The sequence below is a fragment of the Oxyura jamaicensis genome, chromosome 8 (genome assembly GCF_011077185.1).
Source record: "Oxyura jamaicensis isolate SHBP4307 breed ruddy duck chromosome 8, BPBGC_Ojam_1.0, whole genome shotgun sequence".
Classification (NCBI taxonomy): Eukaryota; Metazoa; Chordata; class Aves; order Anseriformes; family Anatidae; genus Oxyura; species Oxyura jamaicensis.
Genome location: NC_048900.1, coordinates 614,875 through 631,450, shown reverse-complemented (window position 1 = coordinate 631,450; position 16,576 = coordinate 614,875). Strand labels below are relative to the sequence as shown.

At 38.6% G+C, this 16,576-nt stretch overlaps 1 protein-coding gene across 9 annotated transcripts in view; it reads left to right on the top strand.

The window, feature by feature from the left end:
- Positions 1-16,576, top strand: part of TGFBR3 (transforming growth factor beta receptor 3) — a 129,860-nt gene that overhangs the window by 88,473 nt on the left and 24,811 nt on the right. For all 9 annotated transcript variants that reach the window (XM_035332819.1, XM_035332811.1, XM_035332820.1 and 6 more), the window contains 3 exons: positions 4,376-4,559; positions 10,272-10,440; positions 12,923-13,070. In XM_035332819.1, coding sequence (XP_035188710.1) covers positions 4,376-4,559; positions 10,272-10,440; positions 12,923-13,070 — 501 coding nt within the window. The remainder of the gene's footprint in view (positions 1-4,375; positions 4,560-10,271; positions 10,441-12,922; positions 13,071-16,576) is intronic.

The following is a 16,576-nucleotide window of genomic DNA, read 5'->3' as shown; positions in this document are numbered from 1 at the left end:
CTATTGTATGAGCAGTAAATCACCAGTAAATCACCATGAATCTTATGAGATTTCAGTAAAATAATGGATCTTAACTTCATTGAAGTGGATGGAAGTTTTACCACTGGTCCACTAACAGGAAGAACAAGTTTCAGCCTGGCTCACATGTGCTAATGTGAGAGCTTTTGAAGCCCTAGAAGAGTGTTGTTTTCCTACGCTACCATTATTGTTAGATCGAACACGGGAATAAAAAAATACAAAGCTGTCCATAAAAGTACAAGAAAAGCTGATCAAAGCTTTTTTTTTTTTTTTTAAACATTTTATTTTCCCTGCATGTAACCAATGTAATTGTATCCATAAGAAGGATTTGCCAACTTAGCATAGTTCCCAGCACTGATTTACAATGCATTATGGAAAGGAAATGCACTGTTGTACCACCAATGGCATTGAAACTTGCATGCTTTTTCCTATTAAAATCGCTAAATTACTGGGAGGCAGCAGTTCTTGTCAGGACTCTGAGCTGGAATCCTTCAAACTCAGTGTGTTGCACGTGAAAGCCTAAAACATCTGAGCTCATCTCAGCCCTGCTGAACAATATGAAAAAAACTTGAAATTCACTGGGCCCTATATTAGATCCTTTCTCTGCTTGTACTCATTTGTATTAAAATACCCTTCATTTTAATATCCAACTTTTTTCAGTTTAGAAAGCCAGTCTGTAGCTCTCATTTCTTCCCCAGATTAAAAACGGATACTTCTCCCTGCTTATGGATGCATTGAAATGGGTCATTTAAATGTTACTTCTGTAAAAATAATAGTAATAATTGGAAAAAAATCTAGATATGTGAGATGCGTAACAGTGGTTACCTTTTGCTACAAATTCCAGCAAAACAGATTGTATGATACAAACTGCCACTGCCATATGCTGACTCAATGAAAACTTTTACGTGCATCTCAGGTCTAGCAGGAAGACTAGGTAAGTCTTTAAACTAGGTAAGAAGGGCGATGGGGCTGAAGCAAGGTTTGGTGGAGCTGTGCCAGGGGGAACAATAGCAAGGCCGGGGAATAAGGTAATGGCCCAGCTGAAGTGCATCTACACCAATGCACGCAGCATGGGTAACAAACAGGAGGAGCTGGAAGCCATTGTGCAGGAGGCAGGCTACGACTTGGTTGCCATCACGGAGACGTGGTGGGACAACTCTCATGACTGGAGTGCTGCAATGACTGGCTATAAACTCTTCAGAAGGGACAGGCAGCACAGAAGGGGTGGTGGAGTGGCTCTCTATATTAGAGAGTCTTTCGATGTTGTAGAACTCAAGGCTGGGCATGACAAAGTCGAGTCCCTTTGGGTTAGGATCGGCGGGGCCAACAAGGCTAGCGTCCTGGTCGGGGTCTGTTACGGACCGCCGAACCAGGACGAGGAGACGGATGAGGAGTTCTACAGGCAGCTGGCAGAAGTTGCGAAATCGTCAGCGCTGGTTCTCATGGGGGACTTCAACTTCCCTGAGATATCCTGGAAGCACAACACAGCCCAGAGGAAGCAGTCTAGGAGGTTATTGGAGAGCGTGGAAGATAACTTCCTGACACAGCTGGTTAGAGAGCCTACCAGGGGTGGTGCCCCGCTAGACCTTCTCTTCACAGAGAAGGACTGGTGGAGGATGTGATTGTCGGGAGCTGTCTTGGGCAGAGTGACCATGAAATGGTGGAGTTCTCTATTCTTGGCAAGGCCAGGAAGGGGACCAGTAAAACCACTGTATTGGACTTTCAGAGGGCTGACTTTGTGCTGCTGAGGACACTGGTTGGTAGAGTCCCTTGGGAGGCGGTTCTGAAGGGCAGAGGAGTCCAGGAAGGCTGGGCGCTCTTCAAGAGGGAAATGTTAATGGCGCAGGAACGGTCTGTCCCCACGTGCCCAAAGACGAGCTGGCGGGGAAGAAGACCAGCCTGGCTGAACAGAGAATTGCGCCAGGGGAGGTTTAGGTTGGATGTTAGGAAGAACTTCTGTACTGAACGGGTTGTTAGGCACTGGAATGGGCTGCCCAGGGAAGTGGTGGAGTCACCATCCCTGGAGGTCTTTAAAAGACGACGTATAGATGTAGAGCTTAGGGATATGGCTTAGTGGGGACTGTTAGTGTTAGGTCAGAGGTTGGACTTGATGATCTTGAGGTCTCTTCCAACCTAGAAAATTCTGTGAAGTGTTTTCTGAGGAATAAACCTGTTGTTAACAGGCATTTAAGTACTACATAGAAATTGCAGTGAAAATGTGTTATTGCAAGCAAATTCAATCATTTAATATTTAGAAGTATTGATATTTTCTCAGTTTTTCTCAAGTGTCTTAAAAGGTTATGCTGATAATTCTTTTCTCTGATACTGATCATAAAAGTACTAAAGACGTTATGAAATAGTGTAAATGATAAGCAATTGCTGTAGTTCTTAGATGCACTGTACTATTTTGATGTAGTTAAGGAGTTTTGGTTCCTGAGAGTGGATTGCCAGCATTTATTCAATATCCCTGCAAAATAATAACTGATTAAGCCCCTTAAATCCTCCAATCTTTATGCACGGTATTCTTTTTTCTTGATAGGCTAGGGGTCTACAAAGATGTCCCATTTGTCTTGGATACAAAAGATGGCATAGCTAAGAGGTGCTGCATAAGCGCTCTCTGCATGACCTGTCTTGTGTTGTTAGAGTATTCTTCATCCTATAAGGCTAGGCACGCTATAAAATCTGAGCATTGTAGAGGTGCCCCACAAAATCAATCCATGGTGTATCTGCTTCTAAGTAGTGAACACTATTTGCTAAATACTACTTTTAAAGATAAATGTGTTTCTGTATTTTCCTGATATTGTAGGAAAGTTTCCTAAAAAAAATATCTAGATTTTGTTTTGGAGCAGAGTTTTATTTCTTATTTGCGAAGTATAGTAATGTGGTATATTGTGTGTTACACTATAAATACCTTTTTTTTTTTAATTTAAAAGAAATATTGTCAGATAGTCATATGAAAAACAACAATTAAGGAAGATCATTCAGAATTGGAAAAGATGTTAGTTTAAACTTTGAAAACTATTCTGGCAAAAGCATAAAGGATTCCTGAGTTGTTTTTTTTTTTTTTTTTTTTTTATGACAGGCTTGATCAAATTGAACTCTGTGAATTACATGGGTCTTCTCTTAGAGGAGAGAGTTTGTGATATGTGCATAATAAATGCTAACATAATAGCTGGAGGCATGGAGAAGAACTTTTGAAATTCCACGTGTCAAAGGGTGTAATTTATATGTCTACTTTGACAAATATTTGTATGTACTAAACAAACTGATAGAGGACATCATGAAATGGTGCTGTGAAGTAAACAATAGCTCCAGGGAAGATAATGGTTGACTGATGTTAGCTAATTTTATCTAATTGGAACCTGACTCCAGATAATCTGTTTAAATGTTGTTGATATATTGTGTTTTTTACAAGGTTAGAGACATACTTATTACCATTATGCTGCTATAGCTTGTAAATAATTCTCAGAATGGGTTGGAAATTGTTATGATGTATTTTTCATTCTTTCAATCATTACCATTTTAGTTTCGATTTTCAGTTAAGGGAAAAAATTTTCTTTTCCACCAAAGAAATCTGGTTTAGTAGAAAAGTACTCTGGGATCCAGTAAAAACACCTGATATTGCAGCAGTATGTATTAGAGTGAGTATATTCTCTTGCTCCGGGTTTCTTTCTCGCTTGTACTCTGGTGCAAGACCTAATATATTAACAGCAATATTTTAGTACTTCTGGTCAAGACCTAAGTTAATATAATCTATTTATAATGTTTTTTCTAAAGAAGTCATTTGCTTTGTGCTAGCTCAAAACATATTTTTCTCTTACTGTAAGTAAAACAACAGTAAACATTTCCTTTTCATGGCCTTTCTCTTTTCTTTCTCTCTCTCCATTGGTCTTTTTGCTGAGCTTGAACTCATTCTTTCTGATATGGGAGTGACTTACTTCAGCAGTTCCTAGGTTTATTGAGCTTCACATCTCTCCCTTCAGTTACTCGGACCGTGTTGTTCTTACTCCCTCCTGTTTTCCCTGTTGTCGTCCAGCCCTCCTTTTTGCAGCATTGTTGCACCACTTTTGTCAGCAGTACAACATCTGAGTAGTTCAGAGCCCCCATTTATTCAGCTGCCTTGTGCAACCCAGCCAGGCCGATAGGTTGGGAACACTGCTGTTTAAAACAGCCACTTCAAAAAAAAAAAAAAAGAATCATTATGCAGATGTTAAAACATGTGAAGTTTAGGCGTTGTTTGAAGCAAGCTGTAACTGCAGTAAATACATGTGGGTGTGCCAGATTACATTGCTTTAACAGGCTACCTATCTGTGCAGATAAATATACCATATTAAAAATATGTTTTTATTCCCATCAGGTGTCTTTAGGTTCTGTTGTTCAGTTTGAGAAGGGAAATTTCTCATTGTCAGCAGAAACAGAAGAAAAGCTTTTTCCTGAGAAAAATGAGTATCTGCTACAGTGGGCCCAGAAGGAATATGGATCAGTTACGTCTTTCACCGAACTCAAAATATCAAGAAACATCTATATTAAAGTAGGAGAAGGTAAAAACAAAACAAAACCAACAACAAAACAGCACAAATGAACAACAGCATGATACTTTTAAACATTGAGAATAAGTCTCACTGTAGTAGTATTTAACTTTTTTTAAATATTCTGATCATTAAGCATACCTCTTACTTCCCAAAAGACATGAAAGGGAGAGGCAAAGAAATATCAACAGGTCTAAAGACCAGACCTTGGATTTAGATAGCTTTTAATGGATTCTGGTGTCATGATTGTATGTTCATAAATACAGACGCAAAATAATTAGCTAGAATCTTACAAGAATCAAATCTTCACCTTTTAAAAGGAATAAACTACTCATGGTGATTGTTTGTGTGCCTTCACGTAAAGAACTGAAGTGGAGAACCTGAGGTAGGGGGCTATTTCTAGAAAGACCTGAGCTAATTTTTTTTCAGTATACCCTTGTATAAGGATCCAGAGTACTCTGAGCAAAGAATTACTTTCTTCCTCATGAAGGTAAGTTGCCCCAGTCTGATGTCCCTGTATATTTTCACCCCAAGGAGCAAGGTTTCCTGTCCCTGTGAGCTGCATGCCAAATTCATCATATGGCTAAGGGGAGCTGGGAGAGGACTCCTCAGGGATTCACAGGCCCTTATTAGGGTAGGGCTTTGGCTGTAGCTGTATAGCTGAGCAATATAAAATATGGGTCTGTGCATTAACTTCTGGCTCATGCTTACCGTCATCTGGCTGCTGGTCACATAATGTATTGTCTGCAGGGGACTTGCACCTGAGCTGTTCTTAAGCCATGGATAACTAACACATGGCTCTTCTCTTCGCTGTGGTCTTGGAGCAAGAATGTCAGTTCAGGAGAGTTTTATACATATCTCTATTCAAGTTTGTTTTCTGGAAAATACATAGTTAGCAAAAGGAATCTATCAGGGAGAGCAGACTTTCCTTATAGCACAGGATGATGAGGGTTGAAATTTGCTTTATTGCAGGCATGGCACGTTTTAAGATTTCAGTGATTGTTACTTAATGGCCTGTTTCAGTGATCTTTTTAGAACTCTGAAGATGTCATCTTAAGGAGTAAAGACTGGTGGAAGTGAAGTAGAACTGTTCTGAACTGTTTTGCAACTAGGGGTCCAGCTATTTTGAAATAGTAGAAATGAGTAGAACATTTTGGCAACACCCAACAAATACTGGGGAGCTCAGCATTTACTAGTGCCAGTGGCCTAGTCTAATTTAGTAGCCCTTCAGCAATTTTTATAGAGACTCCTGCATAGCTGAACTAATTGGCTACCAAAATAAACAAACAAAACCAACAACAACAAAGCAACCAACCAACCAAACAAAAAACCTTTTGTGGAGAGAATTTTATTTTTAACTACCTGCATGTAATCATTTGATTTTCTGAAGCATGAGGCTTGCCCCCCAAAATCGGAACATGGCTGTGTTGGTTTTGTCCAAAACCTGCCAAATTTGTACAGGATTCCCCTGTGTGGTTTTTGTTCTACTTGGCACCAATCTTGTATTTTAATGCCAGAAGATCATTCAGAAATACATTTATTAGCTTATTAAAGTGCTCTTGGAACGTTTATATGGGAGTAGTGGTCTCTGTGTTTCAGGGATGAACATTTAATTAGATATGTCAAAAAACAGATTAAATAGTTTGTTGATTTGCACGTCTCCAGTCAAAGTAGCTGAATATCTGTGAGTTTTGCATTATCTTTAGAATGTATTAACACACAATTTAATTATGAGTAAGTACACAAAATGGAACTTGGCAAGCAACCAAAATAGTTTCTGAGAAGACTCCTACAAACTAGCTCAACTGCAACCATATTTGATTTTGATTTAAATTCTTGGCAGAAGAATTAATGTGTGTGTGTGCATGTGGGGGAATTACGCATGTGTTCAGGGGTGGGGAGAGGGTCAATTCTTGAACTGCAGCAGTCGTGCAAGAAGTTCTATGAAAAACACATGGGACATGGACCTGTTCTGCTTCTCTGCAGAATAAACAATAGAATTACTAACACAAACAACAGTATATGCTGATGGACACTTAAAGCCTTTCCTACAAAAATCACACGACTCAAGTGCTTCAGTCAGGTACCCTCAGCTGCTAGTCTGTGAATCACAGCTAGTGGTACTTGTAATTTATAGAAGGTTGCATGAAGTCATTCCCTGCTGATACATATGTCTGATACAGATTTTAATGGCAGTATTCATTTCGTCTTTACTCAAGTTAGAAAAATCTGAAACTGGAAGATCTAACATTTTATATGCTGAGGCTTTAGCTGAATAAAGCAAAAAGAAAATGCAAGACCCGACAAAGAAAAATCTGAAGAAGGATGATATTTCATAGAATAAAACTGCTTCTGATGCTCTGAGTCCCTGAAATCAGTTTTGAAGCTACAACTGAAAAGGAGCTGAGAATGTGATGGAAGCCTGTCAAAACTGAATCAGAGCCAGATGCATCTGAATCTTGTTGATAGTGTCCATCAAGAGCACGAGCGTGGCTGGTCAAACACGGCAGGGCTGGTGAGCACAATGAAAACCAACAGGCTGGAAAGAGGGGTTTGAGCCAGTAGACATGAAATGAGGGTCTCATTCTTGCTTTGATCTGTGTAGTAAAGGAGGTGGCTAAGTGATAGCCATGCTAATTGCTATTAGATTCCAGAAAGCAAGAATGCTCACAGTGAAAGTCATATTAGTACACATTTTTCAGTAGAAAAGTTAGTTCATTCCTCATGCCTCAATAAGATATGATTATACAGGTCAGGAAGACTTATCAGTTAGCTAAATGTTACCTAATGCATCCAGTACCACCAATCTAAGTCCATGGCAGCTGTGCTAGACTTTAGGGAGATTATTTTCAACACAGTTCTAAATAATAAAAAAGTAAACCATAACAATAACAAGCTGAAAAATACTCCATGTGAAATCTGTTTACAAACTGTAGAACTGTGCTCCTGTCCTGGCAGAAGCTAAAGCTTCAGTCCTGACTCTGAATTTGCACCCTGTGCACACTAGTGCACTACCTGCACACAGACTTGCTGGGTTTGATACTCGTAGGTGAGTGCTTTGTGCTGTGCTTTGGTGGTTTGTCCTGTCCTTCCTTGCTCCAGCTCACTGCTCTAGGGTGAATACTGACTAGTAGGAGCTTCCAACCTCCCTACAATGACTGCAGACACCTTCCCTTTTTTAGCACAGTGCCATTTTAAAGTTGAGTTGCTGATCTCCTTAGCACTAAGGGCCAGTAAACTGCCAAATGCCTATGAAAAAGCCCTTCCATTTGAGTGGCAGTGTAAAATCCCAGACATCTTGCTCATCCCCAGCTTACACTTCTGAAAGGCAAGCTCTGCTTGGATGAGATTTTTATTGCTGAATTAAGCTGCTGTTGCCAAGGGCACCTGCCTTGGAGAGTGACACCTGATTAGCAGCTCTCATTTGCACAAAAATCTTTTAAGCTGGGATACTCAAGTTTTAATCAGTTTAGCTAGTTTAGCCTAGAGTCCCGTGGGCAATGCATAATTTGTACAGAAGACAGCAGACAGTGTCTGTCCTCCCCTTTAAAATGGTGGTGCTGCCCACAGAAACTACAGCTCCCAGTGTTCTTAATTGGAGCAGCCTGTGAGTGCTGGAGGGAAAGGCAGGGGCTGGCAGCTATGCACAACTGCAGCGTCTGCCTTCTGGCCAGTGGGGCTCCCTGGCTTCTGCGCCTTCTCGCCAGGGCCTCGCCTGACGTTACTCCAGGAGAACTTATTGGTAGTCTTTCGAGATTAGAGAGGTGTAGGGCCCACAAATTGGCTGTTTGATTGTTTTAATAAGCTTTTTAATGGGTTGCAGACACTTCCAGTACCTTTTTAAAGTAAGTAAACAAATATGAAGTGAAGAAAGAGAATAAGAAAGAAAATGTAGTGACCAAAGAAAATAGAAATGGATCTCCTTTTCTTTTCTGTTACAACCCCGATCTTGGTAACTAGCTGACACAAGAATAAATAGATTTAGTTGAAGCTGTGTGGGGAGGATGTGTGTACGTCAAGTAGCCAGCAACAGTTAAAATGAGCTGCAGAAGAAAAGCGTGCTATTGAGCAGGGGCCCAGGCTGGGGTGTCTCAGTGGTGGTGGCGGCGAGAGCAGGGGTTCTTTGAGGGCTGCAGAGGCATTGCGTGGAAGTGCCAGGAGCTGGAGTCAAGCTCTTTGCAATGGCTAATGATAGCACCTGTGGTAATTATCCCCAAACTACTTAGAGGCTAGTATTTTATGGCTTGACCTGTGTTGTAGCATGGCAACTGAGAAGCAAATACATATTATCTATGTATGTATAACTCTGTAGATAGATATAAATTCAAGTTCAGTATAGATCATTTGGGATTACTTTCCATTCTCTGCTGTTGTGGGAGGAGTTGGCAGAACTGCGGCTGCATTCAAGGCTAATCTGACAGGGCACATACCAGATGTTGGAGTACTTTCCTTGTGCAGTAGGAATCGTTACAGTCCCATACATCTTTCACAGTTTACAAAAGACAGCAAGATTAATATTCAAAGACTATGCTGTATAAGATGAGAAGAAACTGTTTCCATTGTAGCTGGGGTCACAGAAGTCCCAGGTCTCTCTGAAAAGTTGTATACCACATGCAAATGTACTTCAGGAATGGTGTTTCAGCTCTAATTTATGGAGCAAATGCAAAAGTGGTCTCAGCTCAGTTTCTAGGAGTTCATCCACAGCTTTACATACACAACCCATTATGTTTGTTGCAATTTTTTTCTACCTTGCTACTGTGCTTAATAGGAAGGCCACCTTTATCAAGCAAAGGTAACCGTTTGAAATTCTTTTCTCAAAAGACTTTGTCTTGAGCACGATACATAGTCTCTCTGTGTATTGTGATAATTCATATGTAAAGTTTTCTTAGAAATACAAAGTATTCTTATTTTTCAATTGATATACTGTTTCTTGAGGCGCAGTCATACAGGCTGTCCTTGAGAACTTTGTACCAAATGATTTTTTGTTTTGTTTTGTTTTGTATAGTAATTAATGCTTGTGATCAGCTAGGTAGTTAAAACCAAAAGAGATTATATACTGTAGAACTTCGCTACTTCAGTTATGGGTATAATGATTAGACTTCCTTTATATCAATAATTTGTCATCATTATCTTGCTACATTCACTTTTCCTTGCACTAAAGAACTGTAGTATTTCTACACCAACTCTTGACCGCACAAAATGTAGGAAAATATACTGAGCAAGGAAATGGAAGATATTTTCTGTGATCTTTTAAAAACAGCAAGTTTATAACAAGAAAAAAAAAAAACACATTTTCTATAGGTAGGAATTGAACATAGATGTTTTCTATGAGATAAAAAATATTTCTTTTGAAATTAAATATGCAAGGAACAAATGAAGTATATTTTATTTACTTATTTTGAAAAATGCTTACATACTTGAGTATTGTTTTGAGATTCCTTGGCGGGGGGACAGAGTACTTCTAAACTACAGATTTAGATATTTAAGAGAAGTTACATCAAAGGTGTGCTGTGTTTTTGCAATGGTGATTTCCCTTTCAACATTATGTTGATTTCTCTTAAGTACTTACAATAGGTAATAAATATACCTTTTGGCCTAGAGATCTATGCTATAAAATACAGTGCTGCACTGAAGTAGATGCTATACATACATTAATGTAAATTGATATTTATGTATGAAGCTTTTTTTTTTTTTTAATTTATTTATTTATTTATTTTTCTCCAGATCAAGTGTTTCCTCCCTCGTGCAACATCGAAAAGAATTTTCTCTCTTTAAATTACCTTGCGGGATACCTACAACCAAAAACAGCAGAAGGGTGCCTTATGTCTAACGTAGTCCAAGAAAGGGAAGTTCATATCATTGAGCTAATTACTCCAAATTCCAATCCATACAGGTAAAGTATCCTCTAAGTTGACTAAATCTGTCTGAAATCACAGCTAAGGATTTCATCTGTCTGTTGGAGATCAAATGGAGATAGTAATTTCATCATTACAAGAAGAGCTTGGCCTTTAGTACTTTACCTTAAGTAGAAACTAGTTTTTCAGCATGTAAAGATTTTGGATTCTGCTTCATGATTCCAGGATTTTTCTGGAAAAGACTGTAGAGCACAGTTTTCATGGACTATATCCTGCCTTCCCACAGACTGAAATTTTGCTCAGTCGACTGAAGTTTTCCAAGGCTAAGGTGTATAAGGCAATATGAATAAGGACAGAATCTTACAGAGAGGGATTAAGATGAGCCCACTGTATGAGGAGGTAAGAGAAGGGTTAAAAGTAATCTTGTCCTGTCACAGGTAATGATGACTGGTAGCAAAGCCAAGGGCACTGGTTCCCAAACAGTGATCCAGAGGTCACAAGTGATCTGTGGTAAATGATCCACAGTTAGTCTGCAGAATCATACCAGGATTTTCTGTAACATTTCCAGTTGAGTTTAAGAGATATCTTGATAATCTGTACAAAAATCTGTAAGAAAAAGGGTTGAGTTTATGAATATAAGCACAGAATTATATCATAAAATGGCTTGGGTTAAAATGAACCATAAGGACCATCTAGGTCCCAATGCCCCTGCCATGGATGGGGATCCCACCTGCTAGATGAGGTTGCCCAGGGCCTTGTCCAACCTGGTCTTGAGCACCATAGCAAAGTGTAGTGGTTAGGGGAAATTATTTAACTCTGTATGTGTTATTTCTGGTTATCTGAATTGTCAAAGGTGCTGTAAACTTCAGAGTTATGACTTAAAACATTCAGCCTTTGCCTGTCTCTCTTAGTGAGAGCACATGACCTAAAGTTTGCTTTCAGACGATCACACCTGAAAAAGCCTTTCATAAGTGCTGAGTTGCTAGAACAGAAATTTGCCATGAAACTTGCATGTTTTTTTTTCTTATAAGAAGAAAAGTACAATTTCATGAGAGATGAGATATAGTTGCAATCCTTTCTGCTTACTGCAGGCACTGGCTTTCCAGCATTGTCCACTTCTGCTCCTCATGAATTACATTCTAGCACATCCCGTTACTAATCAGAAAATCACACAGGGAGTCGGAGGTGGGAGGAGGGGTCTTTGCAAGAAGGGTAATTATCTCATTGCAAGATGCTAAACCCAGAGCCTGAAAATGCTCTCTTGTGTAGCAACTTGGGAGAGTAAGAATGTGCTGAGGTGTGTCGGAAGGCGAGTAGCTAACTCCAAAGCATTTGCCTGTCTATGGCAGTGGGCAGCAGCCCCATCTTCAGTAGAGCTGATCGTTGGCATCAACATCACTGTCACAATAAGTCCCTTGTAGCGTTACGCAGTGATGACAGCCATGTCTCTATCCCTCTTGGCTTTTGACTTTGGCTGAGAATGCATGATAGGAATTTGTTTTTCAGATGATAATGCTGCAAAGTGTTTAACTGTTACAATATTAAATTTTTAAAAAGAAATTAAGGTTGTTAATTTTCTTCTTGCTTCATTCTTGGTTATAAATATTATCCACGACTATCTTAACAAAGTTTATTCACGTAGAAACGTACAGAAGCTGAGCTGAATATGTGCAAAACTACAGGAGAGGAAACAAAAGGTCCCAAGATATTAAGTCTTAATGCAGAAGATTAGTTGAAACATGAGCACATTCTTATGACATGTGTCCCTATAAGATGATTTGGAAGTAAAGGCTTTTCTTTTGAATCAGTATTTTGCATGATGAGATATTATTGCTCTCCTTATTTTTCTGAAGTCTTGAAAATCTGGATAGTGTTCATCAATTTTCCAGCAATCAGCAGGCTGTACATCTGTTTTCTTTTCGTTTTGAAGTGAGTATATACCCAGAAGTATTGGAAACTAAATACGACTGCTTAATTCCTCAGCACACAGAAGATCCTATGCAAAGTAATTTCCACGATTTAACTGTGAAGGCAGAGACGTTGCCTAAATATAGTATTTGTGAATTTTTTTGTATTGACTTGCTTAATTTGTATTTTTGCTTATTTAAGGTATTGTTTTGAGTTTTAATATGGTTATACCCAGAAGAAACTCAAACAGCTGTATTTAGGCACCATTGCAGTGAAATAAGAAAACAGTATTTACTGTATAAAACAAAACTGCTACTCATAAAACTACCCTGCTCCAAATAATAACTGAGTAGCACACTTCTCATAAACAAAGAAACAAAAAATATTATTTGTCTAAAGAGTAGTTGAGGAATAGTTGTGTCTATTGTTATGTAAAATCATTTAAGAGTATGTGGAATAACAATCTGTTTTGCACATGTTGTGTTGTCTGGGATAATGTCCAGCATTTTAATCAGCTGGCCAGACAGTCAAAACACGATGGATTTAAAGAAGGTCGATAGCTGAAAATTTCTGGCATTCTGGTCTTACTTTCTCTCTATTTTCCACACACAGTGCTTTCCAGGTGGATATAATCGTTGACATTAAACCATCTCAACCAGGCGCCAAGCTTGTCAGAGACGTCGTACTTATCCTCAAGTGTAAAAAATCTGTCAATTGGGTTATCAAGTCACACAATGTCCAGGGAAAGCTGGAAGTGATTGTAAGTTAAGGCACCTTTTATTTTTGAGATACACCATGCTGCAGCAGTATAGAATCTATTTGAACATGAGGTAGTACTGTCCTATATTGATTTTTGAATGTATTCTTAGTTGCCTTTTTTTTTTTTGGATTATTACTACATTTCAAGGAGTAAATTCAGAAACTATATGTACTCTTTTCTCCTTTACATCACAGACCAACACATCACAGAAGTCAGGTGGTTAGTGCAAGGATTTAGGGTCTATGTCTTCCTGACTTATGTTGAAGTACCCTAAACATTGAGCTGGATCTTCATCTCCCTTCTTGCTGTTACTTTGGTGAGAGGATCTACAGGTTTATCTTAGAAGTTGGAAAGATGCCTGTGAATTGGGAATGGATAATTCTAGATACAAGTCATACACCCATGTTGCTTTAGAAGTGGAAACTGCCTTACTCCTTCCTTGTGATTCTAGTGGTCTCCAGCCTTCTCCCCTACCAATATTTCTGTCCCCAGCAAGTGTTTGGTCAAATTGACCTCACCTCTGCTCAGACCGCAAGTAATAGATTTAAAAAAATAAACAAATAAAACCAGGTTCTATAAAGCTAAGCCTTTGAAACCAAACTTACACATAATTGAAAGCTCAGATTCAGAATGATTTTTGGCAAAGACTCTGTGGCTCAACACTATTTCTACTAAGAAAATGCATTTTCCATTTTTTGAAAGAAAAAAAAAGAAAATAATGGCCTATAAATGCATGGCTTGTTTCTGTCTTAAGTGATCAATTGAGTGCATTGTAAAGTTGATCTTAATCTTGGCTCAGGACCAGCCAGTGGCCTACTGATTAACAGTTTTTTTAATAACTAAGGTATACTTTCAAACTCTGGCTATCTACATTTATAAGAATTTCACTTTGCTTAGTTGCTTTATCCATTCAATGCATGCAGGGCAATACTGATAGGATCCAAAGGCTGCTTGATCTAAATCTTTTGCATACCACTCTGTTTTCTTAGAATTTGACACTTGATTTTGAGAGTGAGGGATTTAAAAGGAAACAAATGATGGTGTTGCTTAGAAAACTGTCTGAAAATATTTTCTAGAGCTGATAATGAAATTCCCTTCTGATCCCTGGTGCATCTTTATCTTATGGACAGGAAAGGACATTCTGATCCTAACTAACCAGCCCTAAAAACATTGGACTTTAAAGTTTTATTCTGAATTATTGCACAAAAATCACCCCTGTATATTTAGACCTCTTAGCCAGTGCTATGTGGGCCTGCTTTAACAGGACAGACAATTGTGCATTAGTTCACTTCACGCTTGCAGATACCTAAAGTAAGGCATTGCATATCTACGAAGCTACCTCTTTGTAGATGATGAATTTTCCAAGCGAGGGTTTCTAGGGGATTTTAAAATGTTATTTATTAATTATTGCCAGTATAAGTAAAAATTATTTCTGTAACGGGTGGCAAAAGGCAACGTTTTATTTAGATCAGCAAAAAGAAAGTAATACTATATATGGAAATGTCAGTATGTTAGGCTGTATATTTATGTTAGGATTTGTGGGTGTTTACTGCTTCATTCATATAAGATGGCCCATTTTCTGAATGTATGTTTGTTCTCCTTTATTTATAGGGGAGTAGGGGAGGGAACTAAACACCTGCTTGTCATTAAAAAAGCATATACATCCAAGATTTAGGATCTGTTCGTATCTCCATTAAGCTGAAGGTCTTTCCAAGCCCAAATTTAGACAATGCATAAAAACATTACTAAACAATTAGGTAATGTTTCACAATGTTCTTTTTTTATTAGTTGAATTGGTTCCATGCACTTCAATTTTCCTAACTTCTTGCCCTCAACACAAGTCAGGATTGTCTTGAGGGGATTGTCAGATTAAGAGTGAAAGGTTAATGCTGCACTGCCTCAAACCCAGCACTGTGAGTTAAGGTCTAGGTTCATAGACAAGAAATAGAAAAACAAACAAACAAAACAAACAAACAAAAACTTTTGGGGTCATGTAGCTCATCTCCCAGCTTGGTATACTTCTTGAACATTGATGGACACAAAATTGAGTAAAAAGTGAGTAGCTTAGGTAAAAGAATTACACAAAATATGTGTAGTGCTTTTCTCATTGGCTCTTTGCACTCGTATGTCCTTACGTCAATTTCAGTTTCTGTGCTTATTGGATTATCTGCACTTCACATTGCTTCCTTCAGAGTGGGTGTCTTTTTACAAAACTATAGATAGTGTAGTACACAAAGAAGGGACATGTCAAAAAGATTTGATAAATTGCATTAGCTTCCATTTATTTCAAAGAAATGAGTGTGCTGAGGGGCAAAGAGTGAAAGAGGTAAAATGCACAGAAGAAATATCTGAAGATTTCAGAAGCTTGGAGGAACTGCTCTTTAAATGAGGAGAATTGCCTACCAATTTCTGAAATCATCTCTCTTTATTCTGAATAGTTTGTTGGGTGGCTCTGTTGATTGCCAGCACTACGTGTGAGGGCATTGACAGAAAAAGCAAGTGAAGGAAGGTGTGCCTATTCCTGCAAGCCCTTGTGCTTGGCTTTGTTTCATCGAGGCGATGCAGGACTGAACATTTACAGGCTCACTGTGGCATGGAGAGGTATAAACAAGCCCTGAAAATGGTCAGATGCCAGCTAAGACAATAAAGTTCTGGGATAATATTTATTCAGCTGTCTAATCTTGACAAAAAAGAAAAGGAAAGCAGAGAGGGAGATCAGCAAAATTGGGATAGCATAATAATTCCAGCCATTCAAAGCTGCGTGTGATAAATTGTATCCAGATTTGTATCTGTTGAAGAAAATAATATTATTTGATCCAAAACAGTAATAAAGCACTAAAATTAGGATACCCATGCTTCCTTTATATTTCTGTTCTTCAGTGACCTTTGCTGGTCATTAATAACTGTACTGCTAACAGTATTGTCATACCAGACACCTGGCACCTAAAAATCCCTTTAACTTCAGTTGTGAAGATTCGAGTGCTTAAAGAATGCAAAATTGCATTAGGAAGAAATGAGGGAGAGAGATCAAGGTAAATTATATTATTCTGTCAGAATTCATGAGCTTTAATCATTGCTTTGCTCAAAGGCTCTATTTCTGAAGTCATGTAGAGGAATATAACCCGCCTCTGTGACCCTGTGCAGTACGGCCATATGACCACTGTCTAAAAACAGGCTGGGCAGAAGCAAGAAATCAGTGCAGTAAATCTTTTGAAGTTCTAGAGCAAGAGAAAAATAACACTGTTTTCATGTTGAAGGAAACTAATGGGGATTTAAAATAAATAAAATGCAGTCTGTATGATGGAGAATGTAATCAGGAATGGAAATGAAAGTGTGTGCTGTACAGCATTAAATGGTGTAATCTGGATATAGAAAGTTCAGTCACACTGCAGGAATCATTGATAAGTGGGTCATTGTGCCCTTTACTGCTATGAGTGTTTAGCTTGTTTTGTAGTTCTTAATGTGATTGTTATAGTGATAACAGTAATACAATAAAAATAAATATA